The 14,155-nt window shown below is 43.5% G+C and overlaps 1 protein-coding gene across 1 annotated transcript in view; it reads left to right on the top strand.

The window, feature by feature from the left end:
• Positions 1-3,402, top strand: part of LOC120929097 (histone-lysine N-methyltransferase SETDB2-like) — a 93,209-nt gene extending 89,807 nt beyond the window's left edge. The window contains exon 14 of the mRNA XM_040340312.1: positions 2,585-3,402. Coding sequence (XP_040196246.1) covers positions 2,585-2,702 — 118 coding nt within the window. The 3' untranslated portion in view covers positions 2,703-3,402. The remainder of the gene's footprint in view (positions 1-2,584) is intronic.
• Positions 3,403-14,155: the final 10,753 nt, after the last annotated feature.

The raw sequence follows: 14,155 nt of genomic DNA, 5'->3' as shown, positions 1-14,155 counted from the left end.
TCATGTCTGAGGTTTACAGCCACATTAATGTCATTGGCTGTATGTTTGGGGTCTTTTCCCTGCTGCAGAATACATTTGGGACCAATCGCATGCCTCCTTTTATGGTATGTCTTGATGGATAAATATCTGCCTGTATTTCTCAGCACCAAGGACCGCATTGATCCTGACCAAATTTTAAACTCCATTTGCAGAAATTCAGTCCTAACTTTGCAAGGAACCTCCACCATGCTTCACTGTTGCTTAGCTCTGTTTCCTCATTCTATGGACAAAAAGATAAAAACTGGGGTGCAGAAAATGGCCACAGCTGCTCTGGACTGATGAGAGGATTTGAAATATTTGGCTGTCGAAAGGAAGGCAGTTTATTGGCTGAAGAGCAGTACAAAATAGAGTGTCTGCAGGCAACAGGGAAGTATGGTGGCGGTTCCCTGCAAGTTTGGGGCTGCATTTCTGCAAATAGAGTTGGAGATTTGGTCAGGATCAATGGTGTCCTCAATGCTGAGAAATACAGCTGCTACACCATGTGCTTACACTCATAGCCCTCTACTGGAAAGAACAACTACTCTGCCATCCTCAGCCACCTTGTATGCTAGAATTAAAGATGTAGAACTTATGGAAAAATTGACGGCTATGCTTTATGATAAATTAAAGGCTCATAACCAAATATGGGGGTTGTGGCATCTTAGAGAAGATCCGCCCTGAATGGACCCACTCTGACTTGGTTTACATCTCAGTCCGTGGGTCACTGTAAAAGCTCAGGAATGCTGCGGCACTCCTTCCTTTCCCCTCTATCTTCTGCTGTTCTTTCTAATCAGGGTTCCCTCTTTCAAATCATGGGATACCTTGTGTTCCAGCTGTTAAGATTTGCTCATTGGGTTTAATTGTGTTCTCTTTTGATCCTTAGATGTAAGCACACTTCCTATGTCGAAATGTGATGATTTACTTTACATCGATTTATACCGGAGGTCCATGTCGGTGGTTTTCTTATTTGGAGATTCATGCTCCTTATTTAACCACTTAAGGACCGCCTCCTGCACATATACATCGGCAGAATGGCACAGCTGGGCACAAGCACGTACCTGTACGTCTTCTTCTGCGACCCGGTCCGAAGTTCCGTGGCCGCGGGACCCGATCACCACTGGAGTCCTGCGATCGGTCCCCAAAGCTGAAGAACAAGGAGCTAAACACAGCTTCCCCGTTCTTCACTGTGGCGCTGTCATTGATCGTGTGTTCCCTGATATAGGAAAGCACGATCAATGACGTCACACGTCCAGCCCCGCCCCCCTACAGTTAGAAACACATATGAGGTCACACTTAACCCCTTCAGCGCCCCTAGTGGTTAACTCCCAAACTGCAATTGTCATTTTCACAGTAAACAATGCATTTTTATAGCATTTTTTGCTGTGAAAATGACAATTGTCCCAAAAATGTGTCAAAATTGTCCGATGTGTCCGCCATAATGTCGCGGTCACAAAAATCCGCCATTAGTAGTAAAAAAAAAAAATTAAATGCAATACAACTATCCCCTATTTTGTAAACACTATAAATTTTGCGCAAACCAATGGATTAACGCTTATTGCGATTTTTTTTTTTTTTTACCAAAAATAGAATAGAATATGTATCGGCCTAAACTGAGGGGGGGGGAAAAAGAATATGTATTGGCCTAAACTGAGGGAAAAAAAAGTTTATTTTTTTGCCACTTTTTACCATTTAACTTCATTGCTATTAATTGGGTTAGCAGGCCACCTTTTGGAGACCCATAATGTAAAAATAAAATTATTGAGCTTGTTTAAGGCTGCATTCACACCTTAGCGCAGCGTTTTGTACCGCGATTTGCTGCGACAAAACGCGTCATTTTTTAACCTCGTTTTCGCTGGAGGGGTGATTTACACATTGTCGGCTATGCCGAACGCCGAAGCCGCCTGAAAAAAAGTGTCGGACTTGTTTTGAGCTTCAGGCGTACAGCGTTTTGGCGTTCGGCGTGGAGATGTGAACCATCTCCAGAAAGAACAATGTTAAATCACCCCTCCAGCGTATTTTAGGCTGCAATAGCGTCGGGCTTCAGGCGTTAAAACGCCTAGGTGTGAATGGAGCCTTAATCCTTTGCATCCCAGGAAGTTTACTGTATAAATGTACTTTGGTAGACAAGGGGTTACATTTATTTAGCTCTGGTTGATCAAATTACATTTTTACACTGTTATGTACACGTGTGCGACATAAACTAATCAATTTCATCAAAAGTTGTAATCTAGTTTATCAGATCACCAGATGGTGTCTAGTATTTTTAAAATGGAAGGCAGCGATATCTGCACTTTGGCCCTAGGTCTGCTTTCCTACTCGCCAATTGTGCATCCCTTCTGATTGATTATCCATCTCCTTTGCATTATGGATAATTCAGTAATGAGAAGTGAGACTGTCTTTCTTGATTTTCTAATGACCACAATCTCAAGTTACTTTTTTACTTTCTGATTTTCTGGGTATGGCACCCCATTCTCGTATAACTGTATGTTATGCATTTTGTGAATATGTGTACCATTATCCTACAGCTTTCCTGTTGACATGCAGATGTTTTCTTTCTTTTTTGCAGCCACATAAAAGCTGGTACTGAACTAACCTGGGATTACAACTACAATATCGGGAGTGTTCCTGAGGAGGAGATTCCATGCCTGTGTGGACATAAGACTTGCCAAAAAATAACAATTTGACTATTAAATATGCAAAAGTACAACTAAAGACTCCTTCATTAAAGTCTCACAGGCTCTCATAACATCCAGCCCTTCTCCCCAGACACTGCCATAAATCCAGAAAAAGTGGGTAGGACTAGGTGTTAATAGTCATGCACCCTGCACCCACCCATTGTAGTGCAAGCAGGCACAGCCTACATGAGAGTTGCAACTGTCCTGAATTCAGGAGCAGTGCAGCTTCATATGCCACAGCATCACAGGAAGATGAATTAGATGGACTTCACTGGCTGGATCAAAAGGTAGTTGTGGTACTTTGCAAGGGGGTAAAATGCTTGTATACACTTGTATTTCTCTCTGAAGACCAATCCATGTTGGAGCACTCTTCAGAGGGCATTTAACAGGCATTATTTTGCCTCCTCGCCACCTATTTTAACCTCTAAAAGCCTGCACTACTGCAGCAGTGTGCAATGCATGCTCTTGCGGGATGGCCCTATTCCGTGGAATATAACGCATTTGACAGACACCATTGCCTGCAGAGCGCAATCGAGGGTGGAAGGGGATAGTGTTTGGTGTGTCATGGCATGTGTACTACCCCACTTGCTGCTTCATGGGGATTGGTTGAGGGATAATAACACAATACACACATGTGTTTTTACTGCCCCCCTCTTAGGAGGCCTAAGAGAAAATTGTAAGTGACAATAAACTTCTAAATAATCCATAATAGGAGGTAATAGTTCTACTTGTGTGTTTCAAATAGCATTTTTACTTTTTGTATACGTTATATCAAATGGGTTGTAAAGGTAAATGTTTTTTCACCTTAATACATCCTATGCATTAACCACTTAAAGCGGGGGTTCACCCAAAAATAAATTTTTAACATTACATTCAGCCGAGTTGTCCTAATGACAATCGGCTGTTTTTATTTTATTTTTTAGAGCCGAACGTCGGTGCGGCTCTATACGGCGCCTGCGCACCCAGGCCCGGATTTACTCCCTTTGCCGCCCCAAGGCCGGGTCCTTCAATGCCGCCCACCCCATGATTGCATTGGGGGAGGGGGCGACGCAAGGGGGGGGGGTAAGCCATTTATTGCAGACAATGACTGGTGTTAGTACTTCAATCATTCCGGCACCATGGTTGTTATGGTGTCAGGATGATTGAAATGCATAATTTCTATCATTTTTTTTTCACAAGAAATAATTTCTATCATTACATTGTAATATAAAATGAAATCGTTCAACTCACTATAAAGCAGAATGAGTGGGAGCCGTGAGCGTGTCACTTGCCACCGTCGCTTGTCACCAGATGGGAATGTCACTGGGAATGGTAAGTAAGGGCGAAAGTTGTAACAGCAGTGCGGGCAATGAGAGAATCTCTCTCTGCCACTGCACAGCACGCACCACTGAAAAATTACTCGTCTCCTCCGCCGCCCCTGCACACAGTGCCTTCCAGAGGCCTGGCCTTGTGGGAAATCCGGCCCTGTGTGCAACGACGTTCGGCTTCTTTCGGCAACTCGTGACGCGTAGTATGCGACGGTCGGAAGCCTGTCAATCAGATAGGAACGCCCAGTCCCGCAGAAGACATACCCGGAAGCGGCGGTGAAAATACGGTATGTATGAAAAAAAAAACACAGCCGATTGTCATTAGGACAACTCTGCTTAATGTAATGTTAAACATTTATTTTTTTGGTGAACCTCCACTTTAAGACCCGGACCAATATGCAGGTAAAGGACCAGGCCCCTTTTTGCGATTTGGCACTGCGTCGCTTTAACTGACAATTGCGCGGTGGTGCGACGTGGCTCCCAAACAAAATTGGCGTTCTTTTTTCCCCACAAATAGAGCTTTCTTTTGATGGTATTTGATCACCTCTGCGATTTAAAAAAAAAAACAATATTTTTTACTTTTTGCTATAATAAATATCGGCAAAAAATATATAAAAAAACATTTTTTTCATCAGTTTAGGCCGATACGTATTCTTCTACCTATTTTTGTACCAAAAAAAAAACTGGCCAGGTCCTTTACCTGCATAAAGGTCCGGGTCTTAAGTGGTTAAAAGCAAAGCGTTTTGCTCTTACTTGCTAATTCATTATATCTGATGTATATTTTATAATTTTATGTAGATCATGTATCTTTAGCAATAGTCTATATTGCTGTATTAATTCAATAGATTTTTGAAAGAAAATGGTTGTACTGTTTTTAGGGGTAGATAAAAATAAGCACTTCCAAGTGTGTGTGTGTTTATGTTTGTGTATATGTATGTACCTATCAGCAATAACATTATGACCACTGACAGGTAAAGTGAATAACATTCATTGTCTCGTTAAAATGGCATCTGTGCTCATGTGGGATTTTCCCGGTCTGCAGTGGTCAGGACCAGGGAGGGGGGGACTGACAACTCATGGGGCCCCTTGGGCAATAGGAGATTATAGGGCCCCCAGGCAATAGATTTTTGGGCCACACAGTATACACACACAGAAACACAATATACACACACAGTATAAATACTTTACACACAGAATAGACATACACACACTGAAAAGGTACTGGAGAGACGGGTCAGCTATAATCTTGGGATTTAAAAAAAAAACACAGATTTTTACATACTGTCCTTGGTTTTACTGAGGCTGGCAACCAGGCCCGGATTTACTCCCTTTGCCGCCCCAAGGCCGGGTCCTTCAATGCCCCCCCCCCCATCATCACATGGGTGGGGGGGGGGGGTAAGCCATTTTTCGCAGACAATGACTGATGTTAGTGCTTCAATCATTCCGGCACCATGGTTGTTATGGTGTGAGGATGATTGAAATGCATAATTTCTATCATTACATTGTAATATAAAATGAAATAGTTCAACTCACCATAAAGCAGAATGAGTGGGAGCCCTGAGCGTGTCACTTGCCACCGTCGCTTGTCACCAGATGGGAATGTCACTGGGAATGGTAAGTAAGGGCGAAAGTTGTAACAGCAGTGCGGGCAATGAGAGAATCTCTCTCTGCTGCTGCACGGCACGCACCGCTGAAAAATTACTTGTCTCCTACGCCGCCCCTGAACACAGTGCCGCCCCGAGGCCTGGCCTTGTGGGAAATCCGGCCCTGCTGGCAACCCTGATGGGGCCCTCGGGCAGTGCCCGAATGGTCAGTCTGCCCCTGATCAGGACCTACCAAAAGTGGTCCAATGAAGGAAAACCAGTCGCCATGGCTCATTGAGACACATGGGAGCAAAGGCTGGCCGGTGTAGTCTGATCAAATAGAGGAGCTACTGTAGCTCAAATTGCTGAAAAAGTGAATTCTTGTTCCAATAGGTGTCAAAACACAGTGCATCGCAGTTTGTTACATATAGGGCTGCATAACCAGTGTTCCCATGCTGACCCATATCCACAGTCAAAAGTGCTTACAATGGGCACGTGAGCATCAGGTGCTTGAGCAAGGAGCTATGGAAGAAGATGGCCTGGTCTGATGAATGCAGAAATGGTTTGAGGAGCACTCAAGTCCAATTGAACATTTGGGGACGTGCTGGAAAAACAAGTTTGATCCGTGGAGTGCCATCTCGCAACTTACAGGACCTAAAAGATCTGCTAATGACAGCTTGGTGCCAGATACCACAGCATATACCTTTTTTGGAGGTCTGGTACAGCCTTTTTCAACCATGATGCCTTGAGGTTTCTTCAGGGGTGCCTAAAAATTGCCCTAAAATTGCATACAAGCCAGCAGATGGATGAAGCCTGCCTATTCGCTACACAAAGCCACCGGTTTTCTTTGTGCACCATTACAAACTTCTAGCCACCGGCATCCTGACAACCAATGACCCTCCCCTGCCCCTCTCTGTCAGTGCTGGGGTCACATAAGCTGAGGGGTGGACAAAGGTTGAGAAACATTGGTCTAGTGGAGTCTGTGCCTTGACAGGTTATAGTGGATGGTCATAAAAGGTCTACACACCCCTGTAAAAATGGCAGGTTTTTGAGATGTAAAAAAAAAAAAATTGGACTAAGATAAATTGCTTCTAATTTTTTTTTGTACCTTTTTTGAGCCAGTTCACACCAGGAATTTGAACGGGCTGAAATTGTGCTGCATCACATCAGTACAATTGTACAGAAATGTTCACCCTTTAACGAATGCTTTGTAGAATTTATGACACTATTTGGTTATTTGGGGTGGAGCCTATCGGCATGACACATCTTGCCTTGGGAATCTTTATCTACTTCCTTGAAAAAGTGCTCCAAATCTGTCAGATTGTGAAGACATCTTTTTTACACGGCCCTCTTCAGGTCACCCCACAGGTTTTCAATTGTATTCAGGTCTGGGCTTTGGCTGGTACATTCCAAAACTTTCATCATCTTCTGGCGAAAGCATTATTTTGTTGATTTAGCTGTATGCTTTGGTTTGTTGTTGGACTGAAAGGTGAAATTCCTCTTCATGGACGGTGTGAAGGTTTTGTGTCAAAATTTACTGATATTTGGAACGGTTCATAAGCCCCTCCATCTTCATTAAAACCCCAGATCCAGTTGAAAAATAGCAGCAAAACCATAATGCTGCCACCTTCCATGCTGTGGGCATGCTTTTCTTTTATTTTTTTCTTCTAAAGTGCAGTGTTGGTTTTACAACCAAAAAGTTTATTGTTGGCCTCATCTGACCATAACACGTTTTCTCACATGCTTTTGGCAGACTTGATGTAGGTTTTGCCAAAATGTACCGGGCTTAGATGTTTTTCTTGGAAGACAAAGCCACCCTACTGCACAGACCAGACTTTTTTTTATAATTTTTGGCGGAACGTCCAGTTCTTGGTAATATCATTGTGTCATTCGTTTTCTTCACTTGTCCCCATTTTATATCTAATGCCTTGGTAATGTTTTGTCCAACAATGATATCTCTATTTGATGCTTTGTAAGTTATTTGCAGACTATGGCTTTTTCAGAAGCGGCTCACTAAATGTGAGAAAAATCCTTCTAGAATAGCAAACTTTAGATTTAGATAAGGCAGAACTAAAAAAATTCCCCCATTCTTGCACCCCTCTATACAAAACACTAAACCGTTATTACATTTGTGAAATTCCTTTCCAATAAAGAGAAAAGTCTGATTGAATTTTCAGGAAGTCAGCTCTCTAATTCAAAAAATGCATCATGTATATTCTGCTAAGGAGGAGCTTTTAGGACAGTGATTGCATCATATCCTCTCCCTTCTCTTTACACTATCATCAAACTACATTTCCCTTCATGCTTTGCAACTTGCAGTGAATGTGGGAGGGTACACTAGGCCTGTACATGTAAATGTGAACATTTCAACATAAATCACACCCCTCATTCTGCAGCCAGCCCCACTACTCAGTAACACAAAGGCCGGGATTCAGAAAGGACTTACGACGACATATCTCCAGATACGCCGTCGTAAGTCCAAATGTGCGCCGTCGTATCTATGCGCCGTATTCTGGAAAGCAGATACGCCAAAATTTTGGCAAGATACGACCGACGTAAGTCTCCTACACTGTCGTATCTTGGGTGCATATTTACGCTGGCCGCTAGGGGTGGTTCCGTAGATTTACGCGTGGAATATGTAAATGAGCTAGATACGCCGATTCACGAACATACTTGCACCTGTCGCATTAAGCTACGCCGTTTACGTAAGGCGTACGTCCGGCGTAACTTTACTCCTCATAAAGCAGGGGTAAGTCATGTTAAGGTATGGGCGCGGGAACAGTGTCGTATTTTACGTCATTTGCGTAAGTCGTACGTGAATGGGGCTGGGCGTAGGTTACGTTCACATCGAAAGCATTGAGCCGGCGTATCTTAGGGAGTATTAGCGACGTGATTCTGAGCATGCGCCGTTCGTTCGGCCATGCATTTACGTGGGGTCACGGTTAATTATAATACAACATGCCCACTGCCTAGCTACTTTGAATTAAGCGGGCTTACGCCGGCCCATTTACGTTACGCCAGCGTACATATGGGAGCAAGTGCTTTGTGAATACAGTACTTGCCTCTCAATTTTACGATGGCGTAGCGCATATGAGATGCGCTACGCCTTTTTAAAGATGCGCCGATCTCTCTGAATCCCGGCCAAAGTGTGTGCTCTCCACCTCCAGCCACAACAGCAGATAAACATATTGCCCTTACTTGCTTCATGTAATTTTTACTGAACTGTAGACACATCCCATAATTATATATTATACACACTGTAATTCAGTATTAGAAATATTCCTCCTCGTGCAGCTTTGAGATCTTTCTAATAGTAAACAGTGCTGGTATGGTGTATGAGAACATCCCTAACCGCAACACAGAAAGAGGCGGACATGCTGTTTTACATCCGCATATGGCACAAGTAAATGTCGGCATGAAAAAAAAAAAACATCTGTGCCCACCAGTGCGGTCTCACCCATGACCACAAGTGCAGCTCATCAGTGCAGCTTATCGGTGCAGTCTCACTAGTGCAGCTTATTGGTGAAGCCACACAAGTCACCAGCAGTGCAGCTTACCAGTGCAGTCTCACCAGTGCTCACTGGTGCAACTTATCGGTGCGGTCACATTAGTGGGGTCTCACCAGTGCAGCTTATCAGCGCTCATCGGTGTGGTTACACCAGTGCAGCTTATCTGTGCCCATTGGTGCGGTCACACCAGTGCTGCTTACCTGTGCCCATCGATGTGGTCACACCAGTACAGCCTCAGCACCGCCTCAGTGCCCATAAGTGCAGCCTCATCAGTGCCGCCTCAGTGCAGCTTATCAGTGCCCATAAGTGCCACCTTAATGCCCATCAGTGTAGTTTTACAGTGCCCATAAGTGCCACCTCATCAGCAGGGCCGCCATCAGGAATTATAGGGCCCCTTACACAGCTTCAGGCATGGGCCCCCTGGAGCTGAGAACAGGGGGGGGGGGGAGTGCTGCTGCCTGAAATTGAGAAGCGGGGGGGGGGGGGGCCTTTACAAAAAAAAAAGAAGAAATAAAGAAAAATATAAAGAAAAGGGGGGTAGCCATCCGGGGCCCTGGGGACCTCTGGGCCCTTTAATACATAGTGACTATGTGTCGCAAGGAAGTAAATGTGTGGGGATCTTCACAAAGTAAGTTTACAAACTTCGATATTGTTAAGATTTATAGGATCAGACTTAAATTAATTGAAATACAATGAGGAAATTAATATATGATTTTACATTTTGACCACAGATCTGCTTTAAACCCCTAAATGTAACCTTTTCATCATTCCCCCTACCTTACCCCAGTTCTTCTCTGGTTTCTTGTTCCAATCTAACATTGTACTCTAAACTCTCACTTCTATAGAAACGCTTTCCTAGGCCAGATAAGGACGTAAAATATGTGCATAAATGCCTGTATACTACACCTACCCCCCAGGACAGGCCACGCCTTGTTTCACATAATCTAATCTCTTGGGTTGGACCTATGTACATATATAAAAGCTGGAGACACAGTGTGCTATCGTACCTAAAGCCCCATGCTGTATTACAGAGGGCACTGACAATTCGGCTGCCAAACGCAGTAAGCGTATATTGGATTTACATTGTGAACTGCTAACATAATCCTCATGCCGTGTGTGGGCTCCAGAGCATTTTTCACAATCTAAAAAATGGCCATTAAAAATTTCGAACATGCTTTATTTTTTCACTACGTTTTTAAGGTTGTAAAAAATGGTCGTGTGTGGGCTTTAACGACGTGAAAAAAACGTGCATGTTCACTCAGAAGCAAGTTATGAGACGGGAGCGCTCGTTCTGGTAAAACTACCGTTCGTAATGGAGTAAGCACAGTCATCACGCAGTAACAGACCGAAAAGCGCAAATCGTCTTTTACTAACACGAAATCCGCTAAAGCAGCCCAAAGGGTGGCGCTATTCGAATGGAACTTCCCCTTTATAGTGCCGTCGTACGTGTTGTACGTCACCGCGCTTTGCTAGAGCATTTTTTTTCACGATCGTGTGTGGGCAAGGCCGTTTTAATGATCGGGTTGAAAAAAACGTTGTTTTTTCTAGAGCCTTAAAAACTTAATTTTTTAGAACCCGAAAAACGGTCGTGTGTACGCGGAATCACAGTCTTCAATATTTCAAATAGAAAAAAAAAATACACCTTTGTCAAAACCACTCCCATATCCCACCATGATCAAACTACCGCAAAGCCAAATGTCCCTTAATTAAGAAAAGGTGGTACAATTTTACAAAAATATTGTAATGATGACATTAGAAACAGATGCTTTAAAAAAATGTATTTTATTAAATAATGAACAAAAAAGGAAAATAATAAACTCATATGAATAGTATTCTCAACGTTTATGGCACTTTGATGATCCACTTTACCACTGGGGAAAGTAAGGCAGTTAAGGCATTAAAAAACATAAATAAGAGAACCTGTCACCAAAAAAAAAAAAAATACTTAGGGGACTTTTTGTTTCCTATATGATGAAAAAAAAGGAGTTCACCCCACATGCACGCACACATGACATTGGGAGGGAAAATGGCTAATTGGGCCCAATTTGAAAATTTTCCCTTAGGGGTGTACTCAATTTTGTTGCCAGCGGTTTAGACATTAATGGCTATGTGTTGAGTTATTTTGAGGGTACAGCAAATTTACACTGTTATACAAGCTGTACACTCACTACTTTACATTGTATCAAAGTGTAATTTCTTCAGTGTTGTCACATGAAAAGATATAATAAAATGTTTACAAAAATTTGAGGGGTGTGCTCACTTTTGTGAGATACTGTATGTGCCCAGTGGGTCAGGTACATTTGTAATGAAGCTATTGGGTTGCTAAAAAGTCGTATTCCTCTAAAACAGTGGTTGTCAACTTATAATGTATAGGGGGCCCCCAATTGTGGCCCCTGACAGCTCCAAAGGCCCACATATTATAATAAGTATATTTATTATAGATGCTTATATAGAGCCATCACTTTATGCAGTGCTTTACATACAGTATATATCAAACATTCAGTCTCTGCTCTCAAGGAGCTTACAATTTAGGGTCCCTAACTCACATTCATACATGATACATATACTAGGGCCAATTTAGAAGACTGTCAGACTTTAAACATATTGGAGGAGATAGTCAGAGACTGCAGTCATGCAACTGGAGTGAATGGAGATGGAAAACACACTGCAGGAGACGGTCAGAGACTGACAATATGCAACATGATGGGTTGCACTGCATTCACCCATTGTGGCTTTAAGGTGTAGCGCTATCCTGGGTGATCCTTAAATTCCCTGCACTCTTGGACAAATATACTTTCATTGCAGGTGCATTTATTATGGGTCACATCTTGGGGGGCAGTTAGCTGCAGTCCTGCCATTCCAGCTCCCAGGGGAGGTCATTTCCAGCTTGTCCATCTGACTAGGGGTCCTAGGGAAATAGTGGGGGCGGGTTCTGGGGGGGGGGGGGGGTCACCAGATGGGGGATTTTGATGCATGTCTTAGAGGGGTACTTTGGTGAGTAGAGGGGATGGGCATTCTGGAGCGGAGATGGACACTGTGGCAATATCATGCATACCATGTGATGCTGTTTCACTTATTCAATAAAGTAATAGGAGGTAGCCTTTGGGTGCTCACTTATTTTTTGTTTTGTTTTTGGATGATGATAGGCAACATAAGACTTGTATAAATCACTGACATCATGGCTTCTTTTTAAATGTACGCTGCCAAAACTGATTGCAGGGGGCTGTAAAGGGCTCCACAGCAAGGGCCAAAGAGCTGCAAGTTGGGCACCAAGGCTCTGCAATGCGTGTGCATGCTTCACAAAAGAACTACACATGGTATTACTTTTTCACACTTTCTGACTTCCATCATCCTGGAGCCAAAGTCAGCACTTCTAATTTACAGAGCAGGACTCTGATGTCCAACTAGCAGCTCAGACCACAGATTACAATGTGAAAACTGCTCTCCCAGTATAATCTGCAGCCTAACCTATCATTATGGTAGCTGGGACCCCAGGAGTGCTGACATTTTTCTTGTGCTAATAAAAAGTGTGACTTTGGTGGGTTCTTGCTCTATGCATGTTATGATTATATACAGTGAGGATGTTTATAAACTGATACTGTTCTGAATAAATGGTTTAAATCAGTGGTTCTCAACCTGGGGGTCGGGAACCCCCTCAGGGGTCAAATTATGATTTGCCAGGGGTCACCAAATCCTGGGCTATTCCTGAAGCCCGCACCACTCTCCCAGCCTTCTTACGGCTGCTCAGCAGGGCTGTCTCTGGAGCCGGTGGCCACCCAGCTGGGCTGTTCCTGGAGCACACGACCGCCCACTCAGCCTTTTCGCAGCCGCCCATTCAGTTCACGGCATGGCTGGAGGACAGAGGCTAGAGGTCCGCTGACTGGTGAGGATTGTGAGGTGGGATGGGGCTGGAGGAGAACCTATCTCCTGATTTTAGCATAGGTGTCAATGCTACGAGACACCACAAAGTCGGAGACACACTGGGTAACACTACCTGTGATTATAGTTACCATTAAAAGTCCCCACTACAGTTCTCAGATCAGCAGATGACCTTGATCAAGAGCACCTAAGTTGGCTGATCAGAACTCTCCCCAGCATTGCCACTCATCCCAACTCCCCCCACCAAGGAGTAAAAGAAGGAATTAAAATACAGAATACATGGAAGGGAGAGGAAAAGAGGGGGAGGAGGAAAGAAAAAGTGAGAGAAAGTGGCTAGAGAGAGGGATGGGAAAAAAATAAATAAAAAATTAGGATAGAGAGAGATAAAAGGGAAAAAGGAGAACAAAGAGAAAGAGTGGTACATCCTAAAATGTATCATATGAGGTTTTAATACTGTACGAGTGGAGGGGACTCGTGGAGCGCTAATTTTCCATGGGTTAGGGGCGCAAATTACTTGCCTTGGGTGCTGACAACCCACGCTACGAAAATAATTTTACTGTTAGGGGTCCCCACAACTTGGGAAATTTTATCAAGGGGTCACGGCACAAAAAGGTTGAGAACCACTGGTTTAAATGGAGGATCTGAGTCATTACGTGCCATGTTTACTACTTCTCTACTTGCAAATTTTAGGGCACATTTATACAAGCTTTGGCCCTCCTGAAGAGCGATTCATGATGGATCACTTTCCAGAGGGTGTTTGACAGGCGTTGCCTCCTCACTGCCTAAAAACCCACATCACAACACCACAACAGTGTGCATCGTAGGTGAATGGGTTACATCGCACCCGCCGAGCATGACAGTGAATATCATTTTTGCTGACCCACAAGGCAAGGCGTCATTTCCTTGGCATGTGTACACGGTTTTTGAAGCTTAAGGGTTAGCAGTTAAGGAGCAGTTAAAATATAACTCATCCTTGTGTTTTTAACGATGCCAACCACAAGTGCAAAGTCTAGGTGTCCATTCACATTTGTACGACTTAAAAGTTGTGCAATTTCCATTTCCTTTTCCATGCGACTTTTTGTGCTCTACAAGTCACTAGACATGTGCAGAACTGAAGCATTTGTTTCATTTTGTTTGGCTTCTTCATTTTCGAAAAAAGAAAAAAAGAACTTCCGTTCCCGATG

The sequence above is a fragment of the Rana temporaria genome, chromosome 2 (assembly GCF_905171775.1).
Source record: "Rana temporaria chromosome 2, aRanTem1.1, whole genome shotgun sequence".
In the NCBI taxonomy this organism is placed as follows: domain Eukaryota; kingdom Metazoa; phylum Chordata; class Amphibia; order Anura; family Ranidae; genus Rana; species Rana temporaria.
The sequence above is the reverse complement of the archived record's forward strand: the minus strand, read 5'-3'. Positions and strand labels throughout refer to the sequence as shown.